Source organism: Hydra vulgaris, chromosome 08 (genome assembly GCF_038396675.1).
Source record: "Hydra vulgaris chromosome 08, alternate assembly HydraT2T_AEP".
Lineage (NCBI taxonomy): Eukaryota > Metazoa > Cnidaria > Hydrozoa > Anthoathecata > Hydridae > Hydra > Hydra vulgaris.
Window position 1 is genome coordinate 11,502,050 of NC_088927.1, and position 26,753 is coordinate 11,528,802.

Here is a 26,753-nt window from a genome sequence, read left to right on the forward strand (position 1 = left end):
AAAAGTATCAGTTATTAGGATTCAAACCCTCATCCAATGCAGATATCGTGTTTCACAAATGACTCAAATAATCAAACTACGAGCTACTTCAACATGGCGTATAGGAAAAAATATTAGCTTTAATATAATAATTTATGAGTTTTTAAATTAGATTAAGTAAGTTTGAACTAATTGAGACGCTTATAAAGTTAAAGAATATATTAATTTTATGCTTTTGTTTTCTCTGGTTTCTCTCTATGTTTTTGCATAGGTTTTTATTTGTTCATTTTGTTTTTGGTATCAATGTTATTTTTCTTTTTTAGAAATTTTTCTTTTTTGCTTTAGTAAAAGTAAAGAAACTCGAAGTTCGTTTTTCTGTCTTTCTCAACAAACGTTCGCACGTTCATCGATTTGTCGCGCCCTGAGTATATATATATATATATATATATATATATATATATATATATATATATATATATATATATATATATATATGTATATTTTTATAATTATAATAGGATGTATAATATAATTCTTATAGTATATGTAATTTTTTGATTATAATTTTATTGTATTTTAATTTTTTTAAAGTATATATTGCTAATATTTGTGACTACAGTTATTTTATTACACCACTAAAAACATTTTTAGTTTTTCACCAAGTGGATTTTATTATGTCCCCAATAAAAATGGTCTTGAGACGTGCTGAATACACAAGAGCGCTTCCAATATTGTTTAATCCTGACGTTTTCAGTCTTCATGAAAATGCTGATATTACAAATAAACAAAAGGAACTCAAATTGAAAAAAACAAACAAATTCATTCGTTTTTAAATATTCTTTTTAAAAAAATCGTTTTTTAAATTTTGAATTTAGTTGCTTGACAAAATTCTGCAAAGTTCCCACAAGAGTATAATTTAGGAAGTGTAGTGAAAATGTTTCCTGTTTGTTATAAAGAGTCAATGAATACTGCTCTCAAACAAGAGTTGATTCGAATTAATTTTTTGATAAGGGTTGTCCCCACTTCATTAGTTGATATACAGAAGTGATGATAGACCTTTTATTATCATTATTATCACTGTTATTTTCATTATAAAACTTTTTTTTTATTCAGAGTTTAATTTTTATGTCTGTATTTTCTTTTTTTACACTAATTTGTCAATAATAATATGCAATGCCAATAATGATGATAACCATTATGATGACCATCATTTTAGTGATATTTTAATTTATTTAATTTGATAAACTTTTTTTTTTTTGTAATATTTAATGAACATCATGATGATGTCCATAATGATGATGATGATGATGGCAATGATAATCATGATCATAACAATTATGATGATGATGACAATGATGATGATGATTATAATGATCATAATCATTATCATCTTGGTAGTAATTGTCATCATCATCATAATTGTTATGATTATCATTAATGGTGACAATGATGATAACGATGATAATGATCATAATGATGATGATGATGATGACAACGATAATGATGATCATAATGACCATAATCATGATGAAGATGATCACGATAAAGACAGTGATGATCATTATCATTGTGATTACCATGATGATGATCATTGCGATCATTTTTGTCATCACCATCATTTTCATCACCCTGATCATCATCATAAAGGAATTCAAATATTACAAAAACGTAATATGTAATTTGAATAAATCTGTTATGTAATTTATATAAGTATTATTGATTAAATAATACATAAATAATGTGTTCATAATTTATAGTATAGCAAAAGGGTCTTAAATGCGAGAAGACTCAGATCTAAAAGAATCACTGGCTACCTCTTGATGTAAAAATCATGAAATAAACTACTTTTGAAGACAGACGGAAAAGAGAGGATCTTATTCAACAATAAAAGCTTCTCAAAAATTTAAACCTAATTGAATGACATGTAAAACCTTGCAGCTTAGCACCCAGAGCTCAACATCGAATCAGATTTCATCGCAAAATTGTCAGAAACTGCGAAGTCAGATATAAGTTTTTAATAACCGTTTAGTCAACGACTGGAATGCTTTGCCAGATAATGTCATCGAAGCAACATCAGTTGATTAAATTTAAACAGCTACTGGACAGTTTTCAGTCATTGTAGTTACTACAGTAAATGCCAAATATACGAGTTGGATATAAACGCGGATACGCAGCTGATAATGAGTTTAACAAGGCTGTGGCTTTGTTGTAACTTAATTAACTAACTAACTAACTAACTTTCTAAGCATTGTAATTAAAAAAAGCTAAATTATTTTTCTTAGCATTATAATTTAAAATATTTTATCGGATTTTTCTATTTCATTTAAGAAATCTTTTTACACAAAATGAAAGTATCATTTTCAGATTTTCTATTGTCTTTGATACTTGATTTGCTGTTTTGAAATCGTATTTTTGTCGGTTTCTTCAAAAAAGTCCAACTTTTAGTAGTTAGTAGTACTTTTAGTAGTTAGTAGTACTTTTAGTTTTTTAAAATGACCACAATGAATAACTTTTGGTTATTCATTGTAGTCATTTTTGAAAGACAGATTTAGTCATTTCTAAGGTTAACTTTTATACAGCTTGTAGTCCAGTAAAAAAATTCCTTTCGTCTTACAGAAGAATACAGAACTGTTCTCCAGGACTCTCTTCAATTCTCTCTACTATTCTATTATTTTATATTAACTATAATCTAGACTATTATAAATACTTGACTTAATCTTGTTTTTCTGGCATCTGTAGTTATTTTCAATTTTGAAAAATCTGGAGAACACTCTGACTATTATCCAATTAGACTTCTTAGTATCTGGGAGAGTTGCTAAGATTTTTAAATCCTTTCTTTTTCTAACGGCAGTAACAATGTTATTCATAAAGACCATCACTCTTTTTAATTTCCAACAATTTTAGGGGTACTGCAAAGTTCTGATCTTCAGAAAGATAATTAATCGATTGCAAGTAATGATCTTCCTGGCATCTTTACATCTAAAGTTGCTCTACTTTTTGATAACTCAACCATACTCTTGTTTTGACAAAAGACCTTTACTTTTTAATCATTTAGAACAGAAGGTCTATTTTGAATCTGACCTCTCTTCTGTAACAGCTTGGCGCTTGTAGTGGTTTGAGAGTTTTACCTTAACCACAGTTCAGTTATTACTGCTAATAACTATTTCACTATTTTTAACATTCCTATATTGATGATTATCAACCCTCTCACTGAGTCCTCTTATTTACGTCCTCTTAGATAGATCACTACTGACCACTTATGGAAACCATTTATACAATACATTGCTAAGTTAACATCTATTAGTTTATAATTTGTTTCTCTCTATTGTGCTCACCTTTTCATTTTTTTCCGATTCTTTATCTCTATAAATCTCATATTTGTCCACGTATGGAATACTAATGTCATATTTAGGTTGGATCTCTTAATGATGCTTATATTCTTTTAGCAATTGTTCAAAAATGCATAATAAATGTAGCTGTACCTACTTTACTTTTCAATTCTAAACCACTGTCTCAATGTCAAAAGGTTGCGTTTCTGTCTCTTTTTTACAAATAATCATAAACAGTGCTCAACTGAGCTATCATCTGCAGTATCAATCCATCAAAAACTCATTCTTGCTTCACTCAATACTCAGCTAAGATGCATACTTTTACTGTATCTATCCCTTCATGTTCTAAAAACTTTCATGAATCTATTTTTTTCTTGTTTATCAATGCCTTGGAACTTACTCCTATGTTTGCTCTTTAACGTTGTTCTTTGTTTTTCATAAACACTCAATTTATTAGCGGTTGCTTGCAGCCTTGTTTTGAAGAGAATTAGTTATAAAAAAAAAAAACTCCCAAAATGAGGAGTATCTGGAAATTGAGTGCTAAAGAGACCATGAGGTTTTATGTTGTGCCAAGCAAGCAAAACTTTTTTTATGTAAGTGTATTTATTATAAAATAGCAATCTCAACCTTTCTGATATTGCGACTCCTTAATAACATTTGCCAAGTTTTAACGACCCCAACAATAAAATTAATAACTCCTAAATCAGATAATAGGGTTGCTCCTAAGTCACTGCACTTTTACAGTTGACTACTTCGTTTTATAGTTCAGTATATGAAAAAATTCTGTAATAGTTAATAATGTGTGTTTTTGTCAAACTCTCCCAAGTATAAGTTAAAATTTGCTTTATAATAAAAAACCTCTTCCTATCTACCAAAAACCTATATATCATGTAGGTTTAAATTTAGAGTGTGCTCTAAATTTAAACCTACATGAAATATATTTAAAGGTGTAGAATAAGCAAATAAATTTCTATCATCTAATCTTGAGTCAAATAACTCTCAGACAATCAATATGATTTTTATCTTCTCCCTCTACAGCTGACTTGCTAACTAATGTGACTGAAAGATTTTATCGTGCATTAGATGGAGACGGAGAGACAAAGGCTTTTGCTATTGAAATATCTAAAGCTTTTTATAAAACTTGTCATGCTGGTATTCTCTATAAGCTTGCTATATACGGTGTATCTAAAAAAGTTGTCATATCTTTTCTTTCTAACCACTTTATTAAATTCGTCCTCAAAGGCTATCACTCTTCTTCATTTCCAGTATCTTCTGGGGTACCAAAAAGTTCTATCCTCGGTCTTGTTCAGTTTCTTACCTACTTTATACGTGCTTGCCACTTTCTTACTCCTGATTCCATTCTCTATCTCTACAAACCCCTTTTTTGTCCGTGTATGGATTACTGTTTTCTTATATGGCTCTTCTAATGATTGCTCTTATACTTCTAGACAAGGTCCAAGAAAGCATTGCAAATGAAGTTAAACCATTCTCTTTGCTACATATACTATCATGATTGTTTCTCAAAAGAACTATAATTTCTAGTTCCATCTAGCAAAACTTTTTCTCGCTTGAGTTGTTATTCAGCAATGCCTTACCCTTTTACTTTATCTGTCCCTGCATGCTCCAAAAGTTTTTATTCGTCTAGGTTTTTCTCTGCACTTCAACCCTTTAGATTTCTTTCCCATCTTCATAGAATCTACAAGGTGTTGTATACAGCTTAATTGTGTTTGCTTGCAGCTTTTTGTTGTTTTTTTATTTACTTAGACATAATAATTACATTGCCTACTTAAAAAATATTTATTAAAGGATCAGTTGGTACGCATTTAAACAGCAACACAATTTATTCATACATCATCAGAATGATTCTTTTATCAAGTATTAAAACAATTAAAAACCGTAATCGAATTTAAAATTTTGGTTTTCAGGTTTGATTATTACAACATTTGTGTCATTTTATACCAGAAATTTTTTTGCATTAATTTGCCTCAAGCAGGAGTAAATAGTTTATAAAAAAAAAAGTGTTGAATCAAAAATTTAAAGTAAACTAATAGCTATCTTGTTTAAAAATAGAGAAAAAAATTCCTTGAGTTAATACTAGATAAAATAATTTAATAAAAGGCCACATTTCTTAAAAAATGAATAAATAACCAAAAAAGTTTTGTTGCAATTTTAAAAAAAACGCTTTTATTTTTTTCACAAAAAGATTTTTTATTTAAAAAATTTTAAAAACTGCTTAAGATGTAAAGTCTCTCTTTGTTATTTATCTCAAAGCTTTGCTCGGAGGTACCATTTGTCTATTGATCACGTTTGTTGTCAGTTTTTCATCATAAAAATAGATGCATGTTTAAGTAAAAAACATGATGATAGCGTTTATGCAAAGAATTCTCTTTTTGTTTAAGTTTAGTTTTTTTTTTGTGTTTACCCCCTGCAAATAGAAGAGAATAAACTCTAAGAGAATGGTGTTGATGTATTTTCAAGTATATCTTTAGTGACATGAGTTTATTACTTCTTTTTCATCGCTAATTGGATTTTGTAATAAATATTTCTATAAAATAAATATTTCTATAAACTTCTCTATTTTTTTATTATGAGAACTAAGAAAAAAAACTGGATTGTCAAGATAATTTGTTTCTTTTTAAAAAATGCCCCACAAATAAATTATTTTTTACAAAAGAAAAAAATTAAAATTACAATCGTATAAATATTTTTTACTTAATAATGTTGGATATGATATGACCTAGTCAAAACAAATTTACTAATTTTTTTTAATAAATTTTAGATTTGATAAATGCATTTTTTATATATTTTTTACTTTCTAAAATTTGTAGAAATATATTTTATAAATGTTTTACAGGGTTTATAATTAAAAACTGCACGATGGAATCATGAAAAACACAAAATAGGAGAATCGTTTTTCAATGTTTTGTACGATAAAATGCCAACTGTATCTTTCATTTTTATTTTATATATTATAAGATTTATTTGAAAATGCTCAGTTTGAAAGTGCTTTTTGTTACCAGGTTTTTAGCAACAAAAAATTTGAGGATAGTTTTACATTTTTTTGCTATGAAATATAATTTTTTATAGTTTAGCATTAACATGCATTTAAAGTATTTATTTAAGTCTATTTTTGTGTTTTTTTTTTTTTTTTAAATAAACATAAAAAAATTCTTTTTACGAATTGTGGCCATTAACCATAAATAGAGGAGGAGAAAAAGCTCACACTTTTTCTCCTCCTCTATCACTTTCTTTTGCTAAGATATTTTTTGCAAAAAATAATTTTAAATTCCTGTGTAAATAAAAAAAATTTCATGCGTGTAAGCTAATTTTTTTATTTAAATTTATAGTAATTTATTTTGCATTTTTATTTTTATACATCTTATATTTATATATCTTTTTATTTTGAACGGAATGGGTAACTTATACAATAAATATTTTTGCATACAATAGTAACAATATTGTTTGCAATATGATGGTATAAAAATCTATTTCTTTAGTTCTAGTCCACATCGCTGCATTAGTTTGTAGTTATAATACAAGAAGACCACACAGGTAAAACCACAGATGCCCACTTTTTGAAAATTTTAACTTTTAGATATTTTTTTGATATTTTAGTACTGAGCTATTTGAATAATGTTCTATGGTCGTTACAAAAAAAAGAGCAATTTTCAAACAACCACTGTTGTCCTATGTTAACCTGTAAACACAGTTGTCAAAGCTATTTATAACTTAACCAATGATAGTAAAAGGATAAGTCACACAACTTTTATTCTTAAAATAAATATGTTGGATGATGTAAACAACGTTACATTTACAGAAAAATATATTAAAAAAAAACGGTTAAAGGAGGAAAGAGAGAGAATATTTTCAAGATTTAAGATTAAAAATTTGACTGGAACTGTGTTAATTTAAAGTGTTTAAAATTACAACAGAAGATGACAGAATAAAAATAATATCTTATTTTACCAATTTAAAAATAATGATGAGCAGGATTTGGATATTTCTTCTCTTATTTTTATTATGGACGAAGCAGAAAATTAGTGACAAAACAATCTTAACTCCATAGTTATTTATATAAGTGCGACCAGAACATTTTAAAAAGTTTTATACAAAAATGTGTGTGTGTTTATATTTGATTTGACAGAAAGTTGCGTAATTTATTCATCTATAGGTATGTTAAAATCAATATTTCAATTTTAAGTAATATTTTCATATGTAATAAGGATTTTACATTAAGAGTTATTTAACCCCTACAATATATATATATATATATATATATATATATATATATATATATATATATATATATATATATATATATATATATATATATATATATATATATATGTATATATATATATATATATATATATATATATATATATATATATATATACATATATATATATATATATATATATATATATATATATATATATATATATATATATATATATATATATATATACATATATATATATATACATATATATATATATATATATATATATATATATATATATATATATATATATATATATATATATATATATATATATATATATATATATATGTATATATATAATATAGTTTTTTTTTTTATATAATGAAACAAATTTTGTTTTAAGTTATTTTAATTATTTTGTTTTTAATCATTAGGTGTACCTAGCAATTTGGATATCCTACATAGGATGCTTGCTTATTTCGTGACCTATCAAGGTAAAGGTAGACTCAATAAATAGTCTGATTCTAATACTACTAAAAGTATTTTACAAAATGAAGGGTCGTTAATAAGATACATCACGCTCTAGGAGGAGGAAGAGAATAGTCATTTGTGACGATTCACACGGGATTTGTTATTAAAGTGTTACAATGTTGTGATGAGGGGAAGAGGGATTCAAAAACAGTCAAAAATTGCGTGGCGAATTTATAGACGACCCCTAAGAATGCTTTGAATGCATCACTCTAGCTCCATCTGAGAAAAGCTGATGCAATTTATCAGAGAAAAAGAGCTGCATGTCTTCAAACTCAGCATTACTGGATTTAAAAAAAAATTTATTCAGCATTACTGGACTTTTAAAAAAACCCTGTAATGCTGAAAAAATATGTACACTGTTACTTTTAACTCAAAAAGTATATTGTTTTTGCTATGATAAAACTGTTACCAATAAATGGTCTGATGATGTATGCTCTATGCTGCATGAATTTTTAAATTATCAATAGCTTCAAATGTAAAGCATATCTAATTGGTTTGAAATTTATGTGCATCGTTAAACAATTTCATATTTGTTTAACGATGAATGATTTATAAGCAGTTAAATTTTAATTAAAAAATAATCATTTATTTTAATAAATGTTTATTTTGTGTGTGTGTGGGTTAATACATTGTGTTAGGTTGTCTGTAACAATACATTTTATTATGAAATCATTTGTTTACTTCTGTATTTATTGTTTTTACAATCAATTATTGAGAACGTGAATACTTCAATTTCCTCCATTTTCATTTTTAAAGATCAAAAAATGGACATTACCGTTCAAACAGTACTGTTCAAAATGTGTAGATGTAGAAATTATATTAAACATTGTACAAAAATTGTTCTAAATTTCATTAACTGGTTTAAAGAGCAGACATTTACAGTAATTTTAAGTTTGTTTACAAATTTTACGTATGACATTTAGTAGATTCTTCTATTTTTTGAAATATATTTGACTTTTTAAAGGGAACGTATAACTTTGCACGATGATCTCACTACATGTTTTTGTGTGACTTGCGAATGCTGTCATATTGTAAAAGCTCAACGCAATTCTGAAGTAGCGGGTTGGTAGCATATAATGTAGTTTTTATTATATTACAAATTTATCAAGGTTTTTAAAATTGTAGTCAGTTTTATTTGTTCATTCGACTTAAAAATTAGATATTATTACGACTGTTCAAAGCACAAAAGAAGTAAAAATGTTACTTCTTGACATTTTGGCAATAAATACTATTAAAAATAAATAATTAATGACATTAAAAATAAACAAAAATTATAATTTTACTTATCTTCTAAAATAATTTATAATTAGTTATTTAATTGAGGATCTCAAACTTGAAAAACGTGATTTCCTGAAACTGACAAATATGGACAATTATTTTTTGTGCTTTAAACCATTAAATTGATTAAACACAGTCTTTGAATTATTTGAACTCTTTGACTTATTTGTTTTATTACTTCTTAATGACTTGATAGATGGTTGCTTCCCAGTGAAAAAAGATCGAGTCTTATCCATGCCACAATTGCCCTCTCTGTAAAACAAGTGCAAGACGCAGAGCTTTGTCAACTACAGGACACTCTACACTCTAATTTTGTTATGTATATGAAATTGCAAAGCAACAAAGATGAAAATCATTGGGTTAATCGAGGTGTTGCATTATATCAACTAGACAACTAAAATAACTTGTTTTTTAAACCATTTTTTCAAAATTTATTTTTTACAATTAATTTAATGTAATAGTGGTTTGTTTATATATATATATATATATATATATATATATAAATATATATATGTATAAACAAACCACTATATATGCATAATTATGCACTATGGCACATTATGTACATATGCATCGAGGTGTTGCACTATTGTGTTGGCTAGATAACTACAATAGTTTGTTTTTTAAAACATTTTTTTAAATTTATTTATTATAATTAATGATTAAAATAGTGTAATAGTGGTATATATATATATATATATATATATATATATATATATATATATATATATATATATATATATATATATATATATATATATATATATATATATTAATTTTTGTTATTTAGGTGCCGCAAGAAGACCTAACGGTCTTGTCATAGAGCACTTGCCGAAGTGCATTTTACCAGGAAGTTCACACCTCCTTCCTTACCATGACGCAACAACATGTTCAGTGCTCATTTGCTAAAGCAAGCTTCCCTTGCGCAAAATTGTTAGTATGTTGTTCATTTGGCTATTTATTTAACTTATCGCTGTCTTTCGAGAGTTCTACTTGAAGAACAATGTGGTTTCAATATACAGCTTCTTGTTTTTAATATTTAAATCAAACTTCTTATATATAAATATACAGCTTATAGCTTTTAATATTTAAGTCAAACTTTTTGAGGATTGTTAAGCAAAAAATCAAGGTCAATTGTATTTTGGGTTAAAAAACTCCAAGTCCTTTTTGCTATATAGTGTATAGCCTATATAAAAAAATTACAAGATCTCATCATTCAAATATATAGCCTTTATATTATATTGCAATAAAAATGCCTTGTAAAGAGTATTTTGACTATGGTTTGTCAACTTTTTTAGTGTGTATATATATATTGTTTAACAATCTTAAACAATATATGTACATGCTAAAAAACTAATGGCATTATATCAGCATTTATGTACGCAGATTTTCGACAAACAAATGAAATGGAAGTCTGTTTGGCATTATATCAGCATTTATGTACGCAGATTTTCGACAAACAAATGAAATGGACGTCTGTTTGACACATGCGCTCTAAAACAAAAATTGATATAACACAAGAAAGAGTCAACGTTTGGCCACTGCCAAAACAACCATAAATCTTTATGGAGGAATGAATCATATTAGGCTTTTCGATACCATTAGCATAGCTAAACCCCTGCAGCCAATCATTTATTTCTTGCAAAGTAAAAAAATTGTTCTGAATGGCGTAAAACAAAAATAACTCTAACTGAAATAGAATGAGACCTTCCAACAAATCATGCATTGGATCAAATTAAAGCTGTTTTGTCACATCAAATCCTGGAATGTTTGACAGTATACTTTTTGAAAACAATGCCATGGTATTTAAACCACTTTAATTTATCAGTTTTGCTTAAACCAGAGTTTAGTTCATTTAAACGTATCATATGTTCAGGAGCATTGCGAATACTGCATTCTTCATGGTTAGAAAAATCTTTCATTTGTTGTCTGGTTGACTTCTGCAACAGCGCAATGTTATTTCACTAAAACCTTCTTTAAAACCTCCAATTGCATTAACAGAAAGAGAGTCTCCTGAGAAGTTTACTACTTCAACTGTAATTTTTTTGGAAACACCCTTAACTTTAATTACCATTCCATTTTCCATCTGACTTATCAAAGAAATAAAATCATTGAAAAGAATACTGTAAAAATTTATATCATTTACCCATTTAGTTAAAGTAAAAATTAACGGAAAGATAGACATTCTACCATTCATTCAAAATGTTTGTATTTTACTTTCAAATTTTAAACTTTCATTGTATCGCAGTTACAATGAAGGGATGTTTAAAATTTGAAAGTAAAATACAAACATATTCTGCTTTTTTACGCGCCTTTCCTAAAGGATTTGTTATTCCAAGGTTATCACAATATATTCCAATTTTTATGTGGTTTGTATCCCCATTCACTACTGCAAAGTTATTAATTTCTTGAGATTGTAATAGAAAAGACAATATTTTAATGAAAGGAATAATACAACCTTGGTTATTCAGACCAATCACTTTTGCGGTAGGAGTCTGTAAATAATTCTTGTAATACTTTTCCCGTAAATATTGTGTTGACAGTTTATCACAAGTTGCTTTTAAAGCCTCTATGTCAACATTCAATACAGAAAGCATTTTCTTTAAATTACTGAAAATTATGTTTAAAACATCCTTGTAAATGTAATGCCAAAACTCCTAAATAATCTTCGTTAATTTTTGTAGTACCAATTTGAACCACAAACTCATTTTCTACTTCATTTTCGATAGTACAGGTATTGATCTGGTTAATCGAACAATTTTTGGAATGTTTCAGGAAACCTGAAAGACTTTTAAATTTTGACAAACAAATTTCACAAAAAACGGCTGTTTGGTTGCTATGCAGTTTTAAGCAATTAAGCATAAAACTATAAGTTGTAGTTTTACAATAACAAACAAAACAGTTATAGTTTATTACCTATCGTGGTGTTGGGGGTGTTTTCAAATACGATGAAGATAGTTGTCTCACCAGAGGCTAAACAACATTTACTATACATTCTTCAGCCATATATTGGTTTTCAGAAATCAGATTTATTTTCTTTGATGGTATCACAAAATCTACGTAATCATTTAAAATGGATGAAAATTGGCATAATGGTGATGATTGAGCTGTGTCAACTTAATTTAAATTAGATAAAAAGCCAACTTGCTGAGAGTTGGAAATATTAACAAGTTGTGGAGCTTGAATCGTAAGCTCTAAATTTTGTTCGTTGAGAAGAGCAGCAAAACTACTATCAGTTACTTTACAGCCGTTCCACTTTTTCTTCAATTATGGGCAATTTCTTCATTTTCTTCAATCTTCCATTTCTTCAACCATTGGCAAATTAAAGATTTCACGAACTAAAACATAAAATAGTGTAAATATAGCTTGATATCATTGAAAATCGTCTTTTACATCTCTACTAATTCAAATTATCATACAAAAAAAGGAGTGACAAATTTTTTGGTGCTAAAGTTTTATTTTAACAGTTTCAAAAAAGTTACAAAGTATTTTTAGATTTTGATTTGAGATGATACTACGACCAGGATATTTGACTTTATAATAACATATTAACATGTTATTATAAAAGCAAGTAAAGTGTCGTAGTGCTATTATAAAATTATTTCGAATAAAAATTTAACATAACATATAATATAAAATTAGAATGTTATTTAGTTATAATAAGATGCATGAGCATTTTCTAATGACAATTTTCAATTTAAATTAAAAATTGTTAATGATACAATAAATTTAAATGATAAAATTTTCACATAATGTAAACAAAATAAAATATACCTACCAGATGCACAAAATTCTAAAAAATTACTGGTGATGGCAATAAATATTTCAGCATTTTCTTTAAAATTAACTTTAATTGCTTTCATTTTTATTTACTTTGTACTTTTATCAGCTCGTGCTAACGCTTTAGAAACTAATTTTTTATTCATTATTTAGGTGCTTCAACTGTGCTTGTCTCCTGTTGTTACTCCCCTTTTTTTATCTGATTTAAAAGCGTTAATTCAAAATCATCATCGCTTATTTTTGTATTTGTATAAGTTCATTCCAAAGTTACACTTCAATATTCACTACCCTGCTCGAGCTGAACGGTTTGGGGCTCTACGGGAACATATGTGTATGGCTTATGAAAGAAAACATCAGGTTGTGAAGAATTTTAGACACTTTAATTTCAAGAACATTCTCTTTTCAGCATGTAAAACGATGGTTATTAATACCACAAGCAATTTTTTTGATGCAGCTGAGGAAAGACGTGGTGATGTATACGGACAAGTGGATGAGTTAAAGTTTAAAAAAGTCACTTTTATTTCTGCTAAAGTAAATGGCATAATTTACAAAATTAATAACATTATTTTATGCCTGCATGAAGAAAAGTTGATATTCTACAAAATCAACTTTTGATATTCTACAAAATCAAAATGTTTCGAAAAAAAATCAAAGAAGACTTACTCTTATATTACATGTATAAACAGTTAACTTAATTTTTTAATAAAGTAATTCTTTAAATTTTTTATAAAATATTTCATTTTATATTTTATTTTTTTATGCCTAAAATTTAAGGGATATAAAGCTTTTTTGAAATTACACAAATAATAAACTGATTTTATAAACTTTTGATACGCCATTAAAAGTATGACACCTAATCCTTGGTTTAAGCTCTTACACAAATTAACCAGATTAATTAGTAGACCATTGATCTAAAATTATTTTTACAAGGTATATTTATGGGTTTTTTTTCAATTATATTAAAATGTCATTGTATTATTAAAAATATTTTATAATATATATATTATGCCTTACTAGTTATAATTGCATTGAAAGAACTCACAATGATAAATAGATCAAATAACTGCTATTAATTATATATAATTATATACTAATTATATATAAATATAGATAATGTATTAATTATTAGTTTAGATCTTACTTAGATAAAACAAAACATGTAAAAAAATATATATTACGACAGACTGTCGTTAGCTTTGTTTTTGAATATAACACCAAATATAACATAATTGGATAACGATATAACAGCATTTTGCTGTTATTTATAAAAATATAACAGCTTAAGTGAAAAAAATAACAGCATAATAACACCATAACGATACAAATGATGATATAGTAAGTTGGAATTCTTTGCGACCAAGACGCCATCCGTCCGAGGTCAAAAAAAAGCTCAAAAAAAACGAGAAACCGGTCAAAACCGATAAACTGATAAACCAATAAACCGAAAGGATCCGAGAAAAAAAAAGGTCCCGAGTAAAAAAAAGAACGACGTCACGCGTATGCGCAGAAATAAAATAAAGGATAAGGTGTAAAAAATTTTTTATATAAAAACTGTTACAATTAAAAATTATTCTGTTCCCTGAAAATAGGGTAGTGTTTTTTCACGAAATTCTCAAACGTTATGTTTGGGTGACGTTTTTTTCCAAACGTGACGAAAGAATTATATATATCGAATTCTTCAATGAATGTTTTGTTATATATTTTAGACATTTCCACAACGAATATTGCTTCTTCAACTGTCAAAACAATTTTTTTCACCAGACAATTTGAATTTTCAATCATTGTATTAGTTTGCTAAAAAAATTAAAAAATTTATTCATAATAATATTTACAAATTTATTTATAATAATATTTACAATTTAAATTAAATGGGGGGGGGGCGTCACATATCCATTCTTCTTTGAGCTCAAATGGGGGGCGTCACATATCCACTCTTCTGTTTCTTCTGGTTGTTTTTCTTCTTTTAAGTTTTTTAGTTCCAGTCTCAGGCATTTTTCATAATTAAGACCTCGGAGAGGTCTTTTTAACTTTAATTGAGGTGGTTTAAATTCGTAAGCTAGAGCGTTACATTGCCAAACATCATCATAATTATTCATTTTTTATATCTAAAAAAAAGAATGTTAGTATAAAATTGTATAAAAAAAGAGGAATAAAAAAAATAAGGAATAAAAAAAAGACAAAAGTGTGATAAAATATATATTTCTAAAATAAAAAATACAAAAGTTTTTTTTCGCAGTTCACACGACTGACATTTTCCACAATTTTGTACGCAGAAATAACGCTTATTTGTTAACTGCGAATGCATCATTGTTTCTTTTTGAAGCCGAAAAAAGTAGGGATACATTGCTAAAAAAAAAAGGATTAATAAATAAAAAAGTGTTTTTTTTTAAAAAAAGAAAAAAAGAAAAAATATACCTCTCATTTCTTGGCGGACTTTTTTTGGTATTTTTGTTTTTTTAGCGTATCCACTTGTTTTCATTTTTTTTATTTTTCTAGCTATAAATATAAAATAACATCATTTCTATTTACAAATTGATGAGATGTAATAAAATAAAATTGCTCTAAAGCCCAATGAATATAATTTTTTAATAATATATAAAAATGATCATATTGTGTATTATTTAAAAAAGGTAGAATATAATGTGAGTTGAAAATTTCAACAGTTGTATATATAAAAAAAGCTTGATCGAAAAAAAATTCTAAATGTTCTCTATATAAAAATCGATGTCCAATTTCAGTTGTCTTGTAAAAGGTTTGAGTCCAAATAATATATTTATCCGAATCGTAATATTCAATAGGAATGACTTTGCCAAGTTCTTTTAAAAATGTTTCTATTTCAACTTGTATTCTTGCTAATCCCATTTTTCTTTTGCATAATTGTTTTAACGTTGGCACTTTTTCGTATTTATAGTTAAGTCTTGTTTGTGGACAAAACCATACCCATTTGTGATAATGCATGTTGTATTCTTCAAAACTTTTTCTTTCTACTTGCATTTTTGGTTCCATTTTTTTTAATAGTTTAGCTATAAATATAAAATATTATTTTTGTAATGTATAAAATTATTTTCAATAATATAATAATATTGATCTACTGCCCATTGAGCATATTTTATAATACAATTATAAAAAAATTGAACTTCTTCATCTTTAATAAAAGGATTAAAATAGTGCGATTTAAATAATCGGTGTAAATAAAATATAATTCTTCTTTGCATCCAAAAAAATAAATTACGATCATATAAAAACGTCAATTCATAACTAATAAAAAAAAAATCCTCAGAACTGAACCGAGGATATAAAAATCGAAGCTGTTTTTTTAATAATTCTAATTCGATTTTAGTTCTTCTAATAGCTAATTTTCTTTTACATAATTCTTTTAACGATTTTATGTCTTGATCCAAGTTATTTTTTGATTCAATTATAAACCAACTGACAATGTGGTTGAACTTGTATTCGTAAATGTTTTTGCTTCTTTTGTAATTTTGCAGTTTTATTAGTTATCTAAAAAAAAATTAAAAAAATTGATTTACAATTTGAACACGAATAAAACAAGGTTCAGTAGTATAAAAATATTGTAGTTTGGCCCACTTTATATATTCCATTATTAAATGATATAGTTTTTTCATTAAATTTATTTCTAATTTTTTACGTGGATCAGCAAAATACGATATTTCTGTAAAAAGTAAATGAAATAAATTGTAAAGATAACGTCTTTGAAGATGAAAAATTAATAAATGTATTTTTTTTTGACATTCCATTCGAAAAAGATGTGTTTATGAAAGGTGTAAAACAATAATCTAATATTATCTTTATTTTTCCATTTAGAGAGTGGTAGTTTGGTTTTATCGAATACAGAAATGATTTTATTTTGTAGCTGTTCAAACTCAAAACGATTTCGTTGATGTGCTAAAGTTCTTTTACATAAATCTTTCAAGGTGAGTTTGGATTGATTTTCAAGGGTAAATTTGTTGATGTTATCTAATCTTTCGTTATCGTAATGAAAAACATAATCAGAAAAATGTCGCTCGTTTAGATAAAACCAGATGAGTGTTTCTTCTTCAAATTTTTTAATGTGAATGAATGTTTTGCAAATAAAGGCAACGATCTCTTATTCTTTTGTTGTTTTTGTCCACTTTTTCGACTTTTCTTTCTCGTTCCATTAGTCGTTCCATTTGTTTTCCACGTTTATGCAGAAAGTAGTGAAATGAAGTAAGTTCTTTTTGAAGTATGTAACTAATATTACCCAAAAAATAATGTTTGGGAAACAAGTTTTTAGAGGAATTCAGGTTCTTGACCACATTCAGGTGCTTCAGGTGGTTCACCATTAAGAAAATGATAATAATTTAAAAGTTCTTCTTGTTTGCCTTCTACGACAGCACTTGGATAAAATGTGTTGGACGGAGAGTAAACAGGTGGTAAATCTTTCACTACGCTTTCTTCATAAGTAGGTAGTTGTGGTATTTGATTTTTATATTTATTGACAATATCCATTCGATGAATAGCTTTACATAATACAAGTAAATATTCTAATTTGCTTTCTAATGATTCGTAAATATGACCTTGTTCGTTTTGTATAATGTTGTCTTTAAAATACTCTACAATATCGAAACCATTTTTTAAAGTTCTTTTGATTCCAAATGGTATTTTGAGCATGAATTTGATAGATTTCACGTTGGTAATGCACAGTAGGTGGTAATGCACAGTAGGTTGGTAATGCACCAGTAGGTGGACAAAATGGGAAAAATTTAGTTGTCTAATCTTGAAAACCTATTTAATTTTAGTATCTACATATATTAGGAGAAATCTATTGATAATTTATTTATATTAAATCCCTTAGTTACCAGGACTCTAAGCATTTGAATATTGAGATAAAATAAAATAAAAAAAAATTATAAATAAGTAATTAACGGTGACATCAACGTTGTGTTATATTTCAATTACATCTACGTTTTTGAAACAAAAAATTAGTACATGTTATTCTAGAGTATTTAGAGATAAGAAAAACCAATGTGTGAAATAAATTTGTCATAGCATGTTATCTCAGTTATACTTTGAAAATCACAGATTAAAAAAAAAATTTCTTAAGAAACTTATTTTTTACCGCACAATAACTAATAATTACCACAATTTGCCATGTGTTTTCTTATATTTATTTGAGCTATATAATGCTTCAATCGAGTTTTAATTGATTGCTCGTCCCCTTAAATCCCCGTTCAGATTTTATGTATGTTTTAACTTGGTTGCTATGGTACTAAATTTTGCATAGCAACAACTCATTTTTACATTAACGTTGTTTTAACAGTATTTTACTTGCGCTAAATACACAATATTGGGGGTATGTATTAAAATGAGATTCAGAATTCTTATGAGGTTAACTTTTTTGGTTACTATGGATACCTTACTTTGCATAACATAGCAACAACATATTTTCGGTAGTTGTTAGTAATTTAATTACTAACACTGACAGTAATTTAAGTACTTTTAATTTTAAATACTAACACTTGTAGTAACTTAATTACTAACAAGTATTAGTAGTCAAGGCGGCATATATATTATAACATTTTACTTTTAAATACAAAATACTTGTTACAATAATTATTTAGATATGGTTTTGTTAAACTTAGACATTCATAATTTTCTCCAAAAAAACAATCTTAGTATTTCAAAACAAAATATTACTGAAGATATATTAAAATTTATTCAGCCAAAATTTGCTGATTTTAAAGACATTGATTTTAGGCATGCTGTTCAACGATTTGTTTACTTGTATAAAAAAAAGTGGAAATCTGCAAACTATACTGTGAAAAATTTTGAAAAGAAGTTTGTGAACTGGCTTAATGAATATTTAATTGTCAGAAAAAAAGACAATGAACCAACTGCAAGTAGACGTGGTCGAAAACCAGTTGCATTTGGTAATAGTTCTAATAAAACTGAAAAACGGCGTGTATCTTGTTTAATTGAATCTCATTCATCCAATGAATTATTTTTTGCTGCTAATAAAAAATTTAGGGATGAATATGTTGTTATTGCTGCCAAGAATGTTTTAAATATATCAAATACAGATAAAGCAACTAAATATTCAGCAGACGAAGCACTGGCTTTAATAATTGATGCAAGTCTGACAAAAGCTTCCTATCAATTGATTAGAAGCGGAGCCTTGGAGAAAGAATATAACATCTACCCCGCTTACAATGATGTCAGAGATGCAAAATTGAAATGTTATCCTGCAAACATAACAGTGGAGGACTATTCAGCTTCAGTTCCTTTAAAAGATTTAATGACTCATACTTTGCAAAGAATCTGTGCAGTTCAGGAACCTGTGCTAAGGCACTTGATATTGAACGACAAAGCAATAAAAACAATGACACTAACGTGTAAGGCTGGTTTTGATGGTGCTACTGGCCAAAGCATTTATAAACAAGTTTTATCAGAACCCGACATTAACAGAGATTTAAAGCGTGAAGAATCATTATTTATTACTTGTCTTGTCCCATTGGATTTGACTGGATTTAACAACAGCAACGAAAAGGTGCCTATTTGGAGAAATCAAAAGTTGTCCTCCACAGCCTATTGTAGACCCATAAGATTTGCATACAAAATGGAATCCAAGGAATCTGTGATTGAAGAAGATCAGTACATTAAAAGTGAGATAGAAATCTTGGGTATAATTTTATTAGAGGTTTGCGGATCTTCTGTTGAAGTGAATTGTATTATTGAACTTACAATGATTGATGGGAAGGTTCAAACAATATTATCTGAAAAAAATAACTCATACCAATGCTGTTCAGTGTGTGGTGTCTCTCCAAAAAATATGAATAGTCTTGATATCCTTAATATAGATTATACTAACAGAGAGTTCAAATATGGTCACTCCAGTCTTCATGCATGGATTCGATTTTTTGAGATGTTATTGCACATTGCATATAAAAAAGAAACAAGAAAGTGGCAAGCAAGATCTAAAGAACACAAAGAAAAGGCATCTGTAGCTAAACAAAAGATTCAGACTGATTTTATGAACAAAATAGGACTTGTTGTTGATTTCCCTAAAAGTGGTGGTTCTGGAACAAGTAATGATGGCAATACCTCAAGGCGTGCTTTTGCAGCATATGAACAAACAGCTGAAATTCTGGGTATTGACCAAAACCTTATGTTCAGATTTTACATTATCTTGGTAACGCTCTCTTCAGGATATAAAACAGACTGCTTAAAGTTTAAGGATTATTGTTTTGACACTTTTAGACTATATATGTCTCTTTATCCATGGTATTACATGGCTCAATCAGTTCACAAAGTATTGATACATGGACATGACATAATTAAAAGCCTTACATTACCCATCGGACTTATGTCAGAGGAAGCTCAAGAGGCTAGAAATAAAGACTTTAAATCTTATCGCGAAAATTTCAGCCGAAAAACATCCAGAAAAGCAACAAATACTGATCTTATCAATAGACTCCTAGTTTCCAGTGATCCTGTTATTTCATCATTGCGTAAATCAACATCACACCAAACAAATCATAAAGCATTTCCTTCAGATGTTTTACAATTACTTAAACAATCTTCAAACGATATTATTGTTTTATAATTTTTTGATGTAATTTAAAATTAATAACGTTTTCTTGCACTATTTTTTGCTTTTATTATTCCTAAAACATTATTTACCTAAATACTCAATTTTTATTCAATATAGGTGGGTCAAAAATCCGATAAGATATTCAAATATCAGTTTACCACTTTGTAACTAAGGAAAGTATCCGGTAACTAAGCAATATAAGTATCCATAACAACTAAATTTAAAAAATTATCACTTTTGTAAGAAGTGTGATCTCATATTGGTACTCATGCCAAATTTAGTGAATATAGCACTTATAAAATATCTGCAGATAACAAAAGTAGGTTGTTGCTGAGCAAAATAAAGGTATCCATAGCAACGAAATAAAAAAATATTACCTTTATAAAAAGCGCAGACATCATATTAGTACTCTTACTAATTTTAGTGAATATAGCTCTAATATTAAATTAGTTATGAATTTTGTCTAGTAAAAGTGCATTCTGGCCCACTGTGCAATGGTGAGTTCCAGACTAATTTCTCTGAATATTTCTATTGCATTCATTTTTATTAGTTAATCTAAAAAATAAGGTATAACAATGATAGATAAAAAAGTAGAAATACATATCAAAAAAAAATTTTTTCTACATAAAATATATTATTGAATAGTAATCGTAATAAATAAATTATTATTAATAATAAATTGTTTTAGTTCTTCGTGCGAAATGAAATTGTTAAATCCAACAGCTACATTTTATTCTTCGGTAGGTTTATCAAAAGAACTAGCGTCTAAACTTTGGAGATAATTATCATTCGTAATAGTGCGAGCAAAAATCGATCTTTATCTCTCAAGGTACAAATGATTTTTTTGGTAAAAGGCCATTTTAAAGCATCATCAAGTTCTCCTCGTAACAATTTAAAGTAAATGGCTAGATTGTTTACGTTGGTACTTCGAGTATAAATTTTTATACAATAACGATAACCTTCTGATGTGAAAATGGGTTCTAAATAAAATGCTTCATCTGATAGTACTCTGAGATTCATTTGATCCAGTTTGATGATTTGCATGTCTTTAAAGATGTGTTGTATTACCTTTACTTCTTTGGGTTGTTGAATTGTTTTTTTTAGTACTAAGAATTCTGTGCTGCTTTCTTCTACGATTTGATTGAGTTTTGTTATTTCTTGTTTGAGATTTTGTACATCTTCTTGATTTGTTAACATGTCATAGGTAAGTTTTTTTAATTCTAGCATTTCGTTGTTGGTTTCTTCCAAGGTTTGTTGTAATTTAGCATCCTCTTCTTTTAGATTTTTAATGCTATTCATGTTGTAGTTGAATGCAAGATTTAAATAGTTTAAGTTTGTTTTACCATCTTGAATAATTTGCTCCATATGTTGATGTTGTTGATCTTTATATTGACAAAAACAAATAACAGAGTGTTCGTAGTAATCTTTATCATCTACTTTGGTATTACAAAAAAGCATATTTTTTGTATGTCTAGAAATTCATAATCACATTCGTGGTTTAACAAATCTTGTACCTTTTTCTTACAAGTAAAACATTCGTGTGAGAATTGCTCTGTAGAACAATCTTTTTGATGATCCATAAGTTTTTTTGCAGTAAATTGTTTGTCACAAAAACAGCATGGATATACGTTGTCTGCCATTTTTTTAATTAGTTGCTGAAAAAAACATTTATATAAAAAAAAGCACAATAATAAAAAAAAATACACTAGCCTTTTTTTAATATAAAAGAATGAATAAATAAATAAAATGACTCAATAGAATAGACAAAAGAATTAAAATTAAAAAAATGTTCATTTCGTTGTCTTTCTGTTCGTTTAAATCGCAAAAAGTCACATGTTCTACTTTTAACTCGTTTTCATCTAATAGATCTCCAAAACCAGGAAACATATCATCGAAATTTTCATCATTATTATTCATTTTTTTTATTTATCTAAAAAGTAAGATATATTTACAAAAAAATAATTAAAAATTGAGTTCAGGCAAATCGTCCATTTTATTCATAACATCAAGGATATATTGTTCCAAGTGTATTTCATTTCAAATTTCGTGCATTTTATTTTCTATTTGATCTACTTCTTCTTCTATCATTTGCTTTTTCAGTTCATCAATGTAATCTGTTTCTTCCATATCTTCTGCTAGTAATTGTTCCAAGTATATTTCGTATTCTTCCTCTGTCATTTCTTCCCATTCCATTAATTTTTCCCATTCCTTTTCTTCTTGCTCTGTGAATAACAACTCGTGGTAACAAATACTCTCCTCGTTGATATATTCTCCATAACTAAGAGAAATAAAAATGTATAAAAAAAATATATAAAAATAAAAAGAAAATAAAGTGAATATGCTTACCATCCACACTTTTTGATGCATTGTTTCATTTTTATTAGTTAGCTAAAAAAAGTACAATAAAAAGTTACAAAAAAATTATTGCAATATAAAGTGTGTAGTTATTTCCATAGTTTCTTTATATTTTTTATTAGTTCTGGATTATTTTCTTTTGTTGAAATGTCAATAGTCCAATTCCATAAAACATCATATAAAGCAAGAGCTGCTTCGACTTCGGTTCCTTTTTTTGATATATTAAAGTTAAAAGTCTCATCATTCTTTCGTTGGTATTATGATAATCACATTGATACATTCAATTTCACGCTTTTTGTAGCCAAGATATTCTGCTAAAGTTTGCCATTGTGTTTGCAAATGTGCTGCTGTTTTTAGTTTTATTTGCAAAAATTCATTTTTTTTATTCTTGCTAAAAAATATTACAAAAAAATAATTAATATAAATAATTGAATATAAATAATTTACATTGATATATTTTGTATAAAAGTTCTTTATCTTCCCATGTTGATAAAAAAAATACAAATGTTTTATTGCCAACTTTTTGTTTAGTTGTCTTAGTATAAATATAGTTAAAACGTTTTTTATTTTATCAAATGTTTTAATGTAATTCTTTTTGATTTTTTTTATTTCGCTTCTTTTAAAATTTAACAAAAACGTCAATTGTTTCCATTTGGGATAGAGTTGTTTTGTGGTATGATTTATAATTTCTTTAATCATTTTTTTCTATTATATATAAAATAGTAATATAGTTGTATATAAAAATATTAATGTATATAAAAAATATAAAAATAAAAAGACAACTATAAATTTTATTTTCTAAAAAAAATATTTATAAAATAATATAAAATCTATAAGTTTTCTGGATCTGGACTCTCTAAAAAAAGACCTATTTCTCTATTCGGTAGTGGATACGGGCTTTTTAAAAAAAAGTGAGAGGGAAATATTAAAAAAAATGTATTTATTTCTTATTATTAAAAAAAGGAGTAAAGTTAAACTTACGACGAGTGTGGGAAGGTCTATTGTCCATTACATTTCTTAAAACTTGGCGAATATTAGTTAGTGTTAATAATTTTTGATCTATAAGAAAAAAATAGTATTATAAAAAAATAATATTTTTAATTTTATACGTAAACTATAAAACAATTACCTCTTTTTGCATTGTAGGGGAAGTCTTGGTTAATCATTTTTTTGGTACCATTTTGTATGATATAGAGTTGATCAGAGAGGCTATCATTAAATACTTCGTATTCAATTTTGTTTATAGTAATATAATTCATTATAACTAAAAAAATAGTTTATTTAATAGTTGTTTTATTTTCTGTAGTTGTTTTATTTTCGTTAGTTTTATTTTTTATTTCAAAATGAGCTTCTTCTTTGTCGTATATTTTAAAGCATTCATCATTATCGTCTATCAGGATGATTTCATTTTTGCTAAATTCCAACTCTTGTTCGCTCATTTTAGTTGCACGTTTTGTAAAGCGTGTTCTTGCCATTTGATTTTGTTAATAAAATAACACGCTTTTTATGTATAAAATTTAATCTCTACAGATTAACGCGAAATAAAAGCTAAAGTGATGTAACTTTATGCAATGAAAAGAAAATGCCGTGTCATGCTAGTTAAATTTAGAAAGTTTTAATACCGCTTTTATGAACAAGATTTAAAGAGATTAAAATACGGAGTAAACAACTTTTTAAAAACTCTGCGAAGAAAAAATCTCTGTGTAAAGTGTTAAAATAACAATTTAAATAAATTCAAAACTCAATGAACCAACACATCGACGTAGCATAGTGCATTCGCTCGTCGCACTATGTTTCTAACGCCATGACATTAGACCGTTGAGGGTTCGATTCTTGTTGAAGGTAGTAGAAAATTTAGAGAGTTTAGAAAGTTCAATGTAAACAGGGGGCTGTAAATAGAGGTCATAGATCTGCTAAAAGATATTTTTTTGTTCATCAAAAATCGAGAGCTTATCCTAGACCTTATCATTCTTTAATTGGTAAAGGACGAAAACGTATACTTAGAAAACGTGGTAAAGGTATCCTTGGTAACCTATTAGGAGGTATTCCCTTAATTGGTGGTGTATTTAAAACTATATTTTAATCGGATTAAAAAACATGTACAAAAATGCTCAACTCTGTAAAAACGTTTATTTACAAAAATGAATTCAAAAGTGTGTAAACATGTAAAAAAAAAGACGCATATAAAAAAGTATTGCGAAAAATGTTTCGTTCAAAAATTTCGAGAACACGTGCAAGAAAATTTAAAACGGTATCAATGGTTGTTTGAAGACATGAAAAGCACAAGAACGATGAGTTAAAAAATTTACGAACTGATAATAGTGCGTTTGGCGATTATATTCTGACTTATGAGTATAAAAATGGCATTATCGAAATCATATCCGGCGACAAAAAAAATGGACACACGAAAACATCCACTTTTTTTGGCGGTTTTAATTTAGATTTTGAAGTTTCATGTCGGTAATAAAATACCGAAAATGTAATGATAAAAAAAATATTTAATGGTGTTTTTTCTGTTTTTTCTAAAAAAAAATACTATAAATTTGGTTTTTTCGAAATAAAAAATACAATTGAAATAAAAAATTTATTTAAAATAAACAAAAAAAAATGGAGTTTAAAACTTATTTAAACGATTTTTATAAATCGATTAATAATTTAGAAACTTCTTCCTTTACAACGGATGATAGTTTAAAACAAGTTCAGGGTAATTTTGAATTATTTTTTCGTTTGGATGGAAGTAAACAAATCAAAGTAACTCGTGTTAATAATAAAGCACATATTGATTTTATTTATGGTGAAAACAAACACGAATTTGAAATGGTATATGAAGACTTTGTTGATGTTATTAAAGAGTCATTTAGCATTTGGTTACTCGAAGAAGCAGACATAAAAAATGAGTTTTGAGACTTATGCAGCGATTTGTTATCCATTTCCGCAATTAAAGCAAAGGGAGATTTTTCATTGTCACATTGTTTAAAACAGGGACAAATTATTAAAGTAACTCGTTCCAATGAAAGTCTCACTATTGTGTTTATATATGAAGATGGAAAAGAACATTCTTTTAAAATTCCTTTGAAAAATTTTTTATTGTATGTTATCGAATCTCAAGAACAATGGTTTATCGAAAAAGGCAGAAGAGACAGTATTGACGTTGGATACGTCGTAAGAGAAATAGGATACGCAGATTGGTAAGAGGAAGGGGATTAGCTGATTTTATAACCCCTAAAAATGTAACCAACGCATTGCAAGTGGGTTCGCTGTTATACGGTATAAAAAAAGCGTGGAAAGGCAAAAAAACAAAAACGGCTCCTGTTCCTGTTGTTACAAAACCCGCCAACCCTTATATGCCTCCGGATAAAGTGTTTGAAGTATATTAAAAAAACAGTTGTAAAAAAATATTATATTCATTCTTTTAAAGAATAAAGATTTAAAAATAAAAAATTGTTTTGTTTTTCTTAGATTTTTTTCTTTTTATATCGTTTGATAGTCAATGTTTTTTTTCCTTTGCAAGTCGAGCAACACGTTTTGTGAAGATGTATTTTTGCTGCTCTTTTAGTTACGGTGTTAAAAATCCATACTTCGTTATTTAATAGATGTATCGTACAATTTTTTAATAAAGCGACATTTTTTTTATCTTTTAAGACCAGGAAATAAAGTTCGCCATAACCATTAAACGTAGCACATTTCTCTTCTATAATGTCTT

General features: G+C 27.1%; 1 protein-coding gene across 1 annotated transcript; it reads right to left on the reverse strand.

Moving 5' to 3' along the window:
- Positions 1 to 21,460: 21,460 nt before the first annotated feature.
- On the reverse strand, positions 21,461 to 22,612 carry LOC136083015 (TNF receptor-associated factor 3-like). The gene is made up of 3 exons (XM_065802426.1): positions 22,529 to 22,612; positions 22,221 to 22,350; positions 21,461 to 22,131 (listed from the first exon to the last, which is right to left on the reverse strand). The coding sequence occupies exons 1-3, from the start codon at positions 22,610 to 22,612 to the stop codon at positions 21,461 to 21,463; spliced, it is 885 nt and encodes a 294-aa protein (XP_065658498.1).
- Positions 22,613 to 26,753: the final 4,141 nt, after the last annotated feature.